The 10,420-nt window shown below is 38.4% G+C and overlaps 1 protein-coding gene across 1 annotated transcript in view; it reads left to right on the top strand.

The window, feature by feature from the left end:
* The first annotated feature begins 4,720 nt into the window (after positions 1–4,720).
* The window catches only part of LOC119833015 (rho GTPase-activating protein 4-like), a 21,752-nt gene continuing 16,052 nt past the window's right edge, over positions 4,721–10,420 (top strand). The window contains exon 1 of the mRNA XM_038356884.1: positions 4,721–4,892. Coding sequence (XP_038212812.1) covers positions 4,721–4,892 — 172 coding nt within the window. The remainder of the gene's footprint in view (positions 4,893–10,420) is intronic.

Genomic DNA, 10,420 nt, shown 5'->3' with positions numbered 1-10,420 from the left:
ACACACACACACACACACACACACAAATATCAACACTATACTTTTTAATTATCAAACGACTTTTACTTTCCTTTTTAACTGATTTACTTGCTTTTAAATGATCGAAGTTTTGGTAAACCACAATTAAGCACTTTAAACATAAAACTCAACCGCATTTGAATTAACAGAACTAGATCAACTACAAAGGGACCATGGGAGACAGCAGCTTTCATATAAAAAAGAAACACCTTGTAAAGAGCACAAAAAATGACCTTTTTGGCAGTTTGGCAGCTACGGTGATATCAAGAGACATCAGGGGAACAGATTAGATACACTTCAATTGTTGCATTTTAGTTTTACGAATCTTACGTTTATTTATAAACTAAAATCAAAACACCTCAATTACTTTACATTTTGCTAGAAAAAATAAAACAACCTATTAAATATGGAAGTAAGTACATTCTTATAAAAGTGAAACAAGGCCGTATCGCGATAGCCGATGTTTCTTCAGCAGCCTGTCATTAAAACGACATGTACATTGAAATCACAACTCGCTACTCGGCTGCATAAATTAGCCTGCAGAACAATGTGTACGTAGTGGAGCAGCGAGCGCGCAGCTGCGACGCGGCGTGCGCGGGAGCGGCGCGGGCGAGGGCGCAGGCGAGGGCGCGGGCGAGGGCGCGGGCGAGGGCGCGGGGCGCGACCGGTCGCCGTCCACCAACCGCTCCACACGTCACACGAAACCAAAGCTGCTCAAAATTAACGTATCTTACGTGAAGTGCCCCACCTTTCGTCTTTCGAATCAACAAGCTCGTAACGGTCCGCTGCAGTCGATCAATTATAGCAAAGATCACTATCATCGCTGCTGTGAGACCATTAGTCGGCACATTCTCATCTTAAATATATGCCATAAGATTGTTGAGATTTTGACATTACTCGTAATTTACTTCAACTTCGCTTATATGCTAATATCTCAAACTTTCATCTCGCTATTCTCAAATTCACGATAAATTTTCTTCAACACTGTATTTCTTGAATGCTTTTGTAATGTCTATTATTTATTATAAAGGAACGCAGACAAATACTTAGTTTAAAACATTTTTGCTATGAACTCAAAAACTCTTTATACAAGTAATTATTTTCAGGGTAAATTGAATGAAAGCCGAAGTGGCAGTAATTATTTAAATATTGAACGCCCCACTCGTCTCCCGATATAAGTATAGCTCAAACCGTACCACAAGTGGCGCTAGAGTGCAGGGGTCGGGGCTCGAATGGGCACAAGAGCTATCGCGACAACTCAACATGCAACCATCCATGTTATCTACATAATTATCAAGCTTAATATTTTTATTATTACATATTATTATCTATGAAATGTTATCATGCGGCAGCTCCTCAAATATCTGATTCCGAAGAAAGACAAGCGAAAAAACACACTCTCGCATTAACAATATTAGGTAAGGATAAGTAAGATTATTAATGCAATAGTGTGTTTGTTCGTTTGTCTTTCTTTAATGTCGCAACGAAGCTATTCTCTGATATAGTTTTTGTATCAGGCGATAGAAGGCTAGAGTGATAGCCGACACAATACCGCGAGGAAATCTCTCATTGTCATGGGAATTCCGTTTTGTTGACGGCGGCGAAGCTCGACGGAAGGCTGCTAAATCTATATTTTCCATTTTACACCTTTCACATTGCTGCTATTGTCATTAATGGTTTGTCGTTTATTAGTTGAGCAGCTTCTGAATTGCTGAGCAGATCTGGATGAAATATTACTCCAAGAAATATTTACATCTTTCTATCTCAGAAATTTGCAGTGTTCCCTAAGCTACCCTTATTTCGAAATCGATTTATGATCACAACCAGGGCGTAATTAACATTTTATGGGTCTTTTATAATATTTTAGGTTGTTTTCTTACTTTGTTTACTTACGACTCTCCTTTGACATGTCTTTGCAACTCAATTTATATAAAAAGTTTCACGTATCATTGTACTCGTCCACATAGCAATATACTTTCATAAAAGAAAACCAAATATCTATTCAAGCCTTTCGCTCAACAATAAAAGACAGTCTACTTGTGTTATTAAGGGATAATGTACCGATCTTCTAGTGAAAGAGTGTTTATGTATATTTATAAATTCAATAAAGAAGCATTATCAAAATTAACTTAACAATACAAAAATCGTCAAACGAAGCACAAGTGCGTATCATGATACGGAAGTTGAATTCACCCTTAACGAGGTATTTCACGTGATTCCCAGTATGAATATTGCATGCACATTGTAGACACACAAAAGGTCTGGAACGCACGTGCGAACCTTTAGAAACTTTGACCCAAAAATGTAGATCGCTATTTGTTCGTACGCATTCCTCGATAAACATAGCGAGACAGGAAATTACAATAAATTGCGACTTGTAGCAAAGCTAATCGCCAGGTGTCATTAATATTATTACGTGTACCACGACGTTTACTAAAATAGTTACGAATCGCAGTGTATACGCAAGCGTTTGTTAATCCTGGAATCGCAAAAACCCGGGCTGGTGAAAAAAGGAAATTCAACAATTTACATGAAATGGAAATATTTATTTTTACAAAAAATTCTAAATAATAGCAAAATAAAGTGGCACGGCATCTCGGACTATGAATATTGTATCGTATTGTGAATAGCGTGCGCAGTCCGGCGCGGTGGCCCGCCAGCTCGGCAGGCCGCCCGCCGCCCGCCGCCCGCTGGCCCGCCGGCCCGTCGGCCCGCCGGCCCGACGTCCGCCGCCCTCCAGCACGTGACCCGCTGAGCCGTTCCATCGCTCTTTTGTTTCCTTCTACCCAGATCGCTTGTTCTTATTTGCGTGCACTTGTTAGTAGAATCGTCGCATTCGTCCTCATTATATGGCCTTTATGAGATGCATCGCATTCATACCGAGTGTAGCTATACACTTTCATGGATGTCTTTTAAATTACAATTTTTTGCGGTAACGATACGGGCTTTACGAGCCAAAGCTACGCACTGTATACGAATAAGTGACTATAATGATCAATCTGTAATTATCTGATTGTGTTTTAGTTGGTATTTGTTATGCTTTAAAGTGTTAAGAAAATTATTATTTTAATTAAGTTATAATTAACTACATTAATAAACGTTAATGTAATATGTATCGGTTGGATTTTTTTCTTTTCCTCTTAAAATGAATACCCGTTCGTATTACAAAACAATGTCATCATAACCGTTCATTTAATCATATCACTCACACGGCTGACTTATTGGCTGACTCAACCGTGACATACTTCTAAAATATAATATATCTACTATACTTAATGCCAATTAAACAATGATAAAACCACTACGCATGTAGAATCGGGATACAATGATCCATAATAAGTTGTCAATAAAACATAACATTATTGCGACCGTTTATGCAAGCAACGTATTCCCAAAGAGCTTTTATCTAAGACATCACATTGTTGAATACAATAATCGCTAGAAAAGTACGCATGAGAAGAGCAAAGGGCTAAGAATACATTGTCTGTGTATTCTCGTCAGGTTCGGCACCGGATGCGGCCGGCGCGTCGCCGCGGCCGGTGGGCCGGTGCGCCGGTGCGCCGCCGAGCGGGCGGAGCGGGTATCGCAATCTGCTGCACAGTGCACATTGGCCTCAGCGCACACAATTATCCTCCTATTAATCACGTCGTACTTAACTTTACATCGCTCATTGCTCATTGGAACTGGCCTATCGCACCACCGCTCACTACCGATGAGGCTCCTAAACGGCGTGGAAACAATTTAATACCTAATTTACGAGATATTGTCCTGTATAGGTTTTATAAAAAATTATAATATTTAGTATCGTGTGATTCCAATGTCCAAACAACATCTAATAAAACGGCATCCGGCATAATGGTGCCTGCAGCCTGATGCGAAAATAATTCTCAAAAATTGAAAGCTATGAAGTTTTAAATCTATTTCATAGTTTGCGTGGCAGCGGGCAGCGCCCCGCGCTCTGCGGCGCGTCATCAACAAAACTATTGCACGTATAATAGCTTTATGATAGCTTTAATGGTGTGGAGAGAGGCAAAACATTAGGCTTCTCGGAAATATCGACGTTGTTTATATTTATGTACGCGATGGAATTTCTTTAATAAAATTCGGTAATAAAATGTGGAAAACGCCGTTCAACAATGTGCAAAATATGATTACAGCTAAGAATAAATTAATAAAATTGCACTTTTAAAGGAAAATCGACCTCGCGTCGTTCAATACTAATAAAGGTATTTCAGTTATATGTCTAGTAATATCGTATCAACGTTAAAAATTCACAATGTCGAACAGAGCTTGCGAAGTTTCAGCGCCAATTATACAAGACCGAGCATAATAAAGAGATATGGTACAGTCATAGCAGAGAGCTATTTAGGTTCGCGAGCAGGACATCTACATTCCAGACTGCTGCTATCTGAATGCAGTTAATCAATCGATAGCTCGCTCCAGACGCATCTCTCGTCGCCTTCTATTAAATATGTACTTACATACTACTTATGCTTATATATACACCTAATTTTGAAGAATAACTTCAACAAGTACCTAGGTAAATTTTGTTAAAAAATATAACATTTTGAACGTATGGACGTTACAATCATAAGTTTCGATATTAATGAACGATTCACTCAAACGAACTAGTGGAATTCATTATCTTTCAAGGTCATTCGAGTGCTATAATTTACATTTGGCGAATTAGGCTACTTCAATAATGGAAACACTAGGCGACCGAAAGACCGCTTGTCACTCGTTCCAAAAACGAAATGACCGCATCAATCACAACACCGCGACTAGAGGTGAGCGTGGCTCCGGGCACCGGGCACCGGGCACCGGGCACCGGGCACCGGGCACCGATGAAGCCCCAATCGGCACACCAGAAGCAGGTAGCAATTAGCGCGGCGCCAGGCGCACCGCGCGCCGCTCGCCGCCCGCCGCCCGCCGCCCGACGCCGTAAGCCGTCAGTGATTCATGCACAATTGTGTCAGTGGTATGGCAACAACTCGACCGCTCCAAATTCTCATTTTAATCGCTTACATTGTCCGAACGTATTCGACATAATGAATTTATAGGACCCAATATCGCAGCAAAATATTCTATTGTATACATGAATATTGTGCTGCTCTTTCAACTAGGTCTTGGCAGAGAGGAACTTGTTCATGAAAATAATAACGACATAATACTGTAATAATTTTAACTGAAATAGCATTTGACGGACCTAATCTTTAGGAAAATTCACTATTTTGCGATTAAACAGTAAGGAAAATTAATGACTATTAACACATATACAAACAAATAAAGCATCCTTTAGGGTAACAAAATTTAGATTGCAGTTATATTAAATGTACGAAGACCAATAGTACATATGGTTTAAAAAAAAAAATGTCTAGAAATTGAGACAGGTGGTTGGACAATGCACAAGCCATATAAGGATCAAAAAATGAGGCGGGATTCATCGAATTTGTTGGGGAATCGAGTCCAAACCGCCGGCGTCGGGTGGCTATATATAGAGCGCGTGATTCACGGCGCGACACACCGCCAGCCTGCTCACTCCTGCTCCTCACTCCTGGCGAGCCACCGCCGACTCACTATAGCGATTTGCTATGTGTTACATGAAGAAAGGACCCGTCTAAGGAGCGGCCAGACATGGTTATTTTTTTTGTGACATGGGTAGGCACTATCACACGTAGAACACGTTCATTTTTTTTTAAGTAATAACAATTTTTCTATACTACTAATACTTTAAATTTTAAAGAATTTGAAGCAATTTAACGCTATATTCCAATCGGATACGATGTATCTTCATCTAATAATGTTACAGTGCTTTGTGATACAACGACCGTAATAGGCTTTTTTTGTGTCCACTACAGTAATATGTAACACTTAGTTAAACAAAGAACAAGAATGTACGACGTAACTAAATTGTTTCAATTAATATGCGGAAGTGTTGGCATTCAAGTCGTGAATGGTGAAAAATGCGCTACTAGTGTAACTTGTCATTAAGGACATAATAATATGTATTTTCAACGTTTCAAGGTGTTAAAGATTAATATAGACGCAACTCGTGCTACCTTGCCTTGTCCATCGATTGGTTCACATTTCACTCATGCCACAACTACTTAGATATTATATGTATTTTCTAAAGATTTTAACATCTATATCGAACTTCAGTAAATATCTAACAGATTCTAATCTATGTATGTTCGAAACTTTAATTTCATTCGAGTGAGGCGGACTTTCTCCCTCGAGGTACTAGTATGCTCTCAGGATTTCCAAACGATTAAAAACATAGGATGGCAATAAGATAAGGTCTATTATTGTTTTCACCATTTAACAAAATAAGCAACATGTCAATCTTGTGTCAATTTGATTGCGCAATAAGCCCAGCGTCGCACGCCGTGTGCCGACAGCCGATAGGACGTGATGAATATTTATGGTCTAACTGCATAATTTGTTCTTCATCACCCAGAGGTCCTGTCAATATTTACATTTATCCATTTATAATCAATCAGACTATTTAAATGCGAGTTTCTATGATTGATGATTATATGTAGGAGCGCTTCGGCTCGATTTGGGCTAGCTCGCATCGCGGAAGGTACCAAACCCCCACAGAAGATCGGAATAAAATAGTAGCATGCGATTGCTTCTGTGTTTCGGAGGTTGCTTATAATCGCACGACTCACTAGCTCCGTTGACCGCTATGAACAACTATGGTATTAGAATCTCGTAAGCGACAGTATACAGCTTATATATTGAGTGATAAAAAGACGAGATGTCAACGTACTTGAGTTCAGAGTGCATCATAAAAATCATGTTCTAAAATGTCTTATCAGTTTTTTTTTTTTTTACGATGGCTTTTTAATTAGTAGGTATAGGAAAAAATCTTAAATTAATTACCATGTATCCTACTTATTTATAGAAAGCACTACACAATGATTAAAAGAAGATTATTAGATCCAAATTGAAGCTTATGAAATGAAGTTTGTTTTTAATATTAATAGCGATTAAATAGTACACAATATTTAAGTGTAACCGACAACAGTTAGTTAGACTATTCATAAGGAATGCTTTTTACTAAAGCTGAGGGCTCGTCGGCGCCAAATCAACATTTGGACACCACATGTGACTCGTCTGACATTATATTATCTTCTAATGCGTTCAATCATCGCGCAATGCTCATTTTGATAACAACATTAAAGATAATGCGAGGCACATGTATTTTTACAAGCGCAACAATTAAATCAGAATATCTGATTGCCAGGCTACCACAAAATCTACAACATAATTGTTTTTTTTGTTGTATTATACAAGTACATGGAAGGGTCCCTAAAATCCTTATTGTGTGTTTTTTCAAAGCAATCGAGCACGCAATCATATAAGCTGCGGTCGTGCGAGGACTGGGCGATGAGGTGCTGAAGCTTCCCGCATTAGTTGTAGCGAGTGCACGCCTCGCCGGCTGCACCCGTGCATACTGATGCAGAATATCGATTACATACATTGATTAAGTGCTCGAGCTGTTATAACTATTTCAAATTAAGTGGAATAATTCATTAAATTTCTACCTAGGACAATTCTTTACAAATACCGTAGTTTTTATAAATAGTTATGCTTTTCAAGTAAACCAGAGATTACAGATTTCTGTCACAAAAAATACATTAAGACTTAAATATTTGATATGAAGTAACTACGAATTAGGAGACAACAAAGAATATCCATGTAACGTCTATCGCTATTGGCTATTAACGTCACTTGCAGCCGCATTACATGTAACTCGACCCCGGCCACTTATCAGCTCTGGTTTATGTTCGATCTGCTGTGGAGTGTTTATTACATTTTCAGTCAATAAAATAACGTTAGATATAACTAATTGCAGTGGGGTGCTTCGCTACTCACAATATCTATACTGATATAGTAAAAATATTAATTTTGAAGAGTTTATTTTTTTGTTTGATTGCGCTTAACCCAGGAACTATAGGACTGATTTCTTACGAAAAATTCATTAACGGCAGGAAAGAGATTATGTCCAACGGACGAAGCCTGGGCAGAACGCACAGATATATAATAAAAGGTTGATATAAATTAAGCATTCATATGATCTTACATGGTATACATAAAACATGCATATTTTCTGTGGTACCTTCCACGGTGTGAGCTACCCAATGTGTCAATCAGTGATCCCAATTCGTGTCGAAGCGTGCTCGTCTCCCACATTCAAGAAAGAAAAGCAATTGATTAAGTATATAAAAATTAAATATCATAGAAATCACGACATTTGAGTATGATAAGCACTCCTTATTGATTAACAATATAAATCACAGTTAAAGATTTTTTCGTCGTAGGTGGACACGATACATCCGCATTATCCCAAAGGCCAGACTTGAGCCGGAGTGCGTCTCGTACATCGGTCGCCGGCAGCTAGCGCGGCCTACCCACACTAATCTCTTGCGTTCATTCTAAAATTACAGGACGACTATTAAACAATTCGAATCACGCATCGCATCAATTGGCTCAACGAACTTTGATGCTCCTTATACGAGAATATTTCATGAGCGCATTGCAAATTACACGAGTTCAAGTTGTAACACAGATTCAGTTAGCACTGATTTCTGGCACCTTTAACTGAGATGGATAATTTTGATGACCAATTCAATTGATAAAGCTAAGCATCTGTAACCATAAAAGCCACAAAATTCATTACGTGCCACTCTCCTATCATTCTAATTAACTTGCAAACAATGCTTGTTAGAGCTTCAAGCTGTTCACCGTTAATAGTTTGTCCATATTAAAACGACTCGTGCATACCATTATAAATCAAAATTGCGCTATAGTAATTAACTTTGTATTTTGTGAAACCAGTGAAAAACTGATCAGATAATTTATGAAATACAAGCGGTCCGCCCCAGCTTCGCCCGTGGCACATACGAGGAGTGTTCAAATTTTGAATTTTCGCCGGTTATGTATATTCGAATTTAGATTTTTTTTTGTGGCGTTATGTTGACATATGTACCATGTCTCTCGCTTATGCTGACAAGTTCGGCCATTTTGAATGTTCAGTTAATTATTGACAGCTGCTTTGCGCACGTATTTTGGTTCGTTTTCGTTTTTTACCTATTTATATCAAATGGAACAAAGAACCTGTATGAAATTCTGTGTGATAAACGAAATTAAGTGGGCGCATCCATTCCGAATGTTGGCAATTTCAAAGGCAATTTCTCTAACGGTGGTTCGACGATTGGCCAATACCATTTTCTTCACTTCATCAATTTTTTCGTCTGTTGTGTAAGTGCTCGGGCGTCCGAGACGCTCATCGTCGTTTACATCCTCTAGGCTTTTTGAAAACATTTTGTACCACCGATAAAGGTTAATTTCACGCACCACACTTAATTTCATTTTCATACAAAATTTGATTTTTTTTGAATAGGTAAACATCGAAGACGAACCTAAACACGTGCAAGCATATATATCCTAAAGCATTTCTCAATAAATGGGCTATCTAAAACTGAATGAATTTTTCAAAACAAACTCTTCAGCCTTATAATATTAGTATAGATGAAGTTCAAAACCTAACTTCCTCCTAATACTAATAATATCCATGTCGAAGCTTTCGAATATATGCGTCATATCAATAATCGTGTGTAGTTATGGGATAGCTTGATCATAACGTTACTTATTAGCTTTTATCTCTATCGATATGGTGATTACGTTATTTGACTACAGATTATTTATAAACCCATCGATTTAGTGTGTGGTGAAGTCAAAAACAGCAGTTGAGATTTTTCCATGCAAATTGTTCCTCTAGAGTCTAGACCATGCAGCATCGATGATCGATGATGCATGACAGATGATGCAGTGAGGTTAGACTGCAATATGCAGTCACCAATAGTGGTCTCACAGGCCTTTCTATTGCTATGTTGGGTCTTCCGTGACCAGCGCCATTGGACTAGGAGTGAAACGAAAAGGACATTATAAACAACAACATATCTTATTATATATAAAGGACTGATATGGAACAAAGCACTTTGTATGAGTTCGCATTCAAGATCAATGTGGTAGGGGCGCCCGCCGCTAGTCGCTGTGACTGAAATTCGTCTGTTGGTGTATTATAACATTGAGTCAGGAACAACGTCAAACATTAGAATACTTATTACAATGATTGTGTAGTCAAAAAGAAATTTATATAATTTCATTTAATGATGAATTTACGTACCTATACACAATATGAATTAAGAAAGAATGCGGAACGTTACAATTGTTAAGAACAAGGACTAATCTTTATGTTTATGATAAAGCTATAAAAAAGCAAAAAATTGCAACATAATAAGTTACTTACTTACTAACTATAGTGGCGCAGTGACCCAAAGTGAGTCTTGGCCTCCGACAATAAGAGCCTCCATTTGATCCTGTCCTGTGCCAC

Source organism: Zerene cesonia, chromosome 16 (genome assembly GCF_012273895.1).
Source record: "Zerene cesonia ecotype Mississippi chromosome 16, Zerene_cesonia_1.1, whole genome shotgun sequence".
Taxonomy (NCBI): domain Eukaryota; kingdom Metazoa; phylum Arthropoda; class Insecta; order Lepidoptera; family Pieridae; genus Zerene; species Zerene cesonia.
The sequence above is the reverse complement of the archived record's forward strand: the minus strand, read 5'-3'. Positions and strand labels throughout refer to the sequence as shown.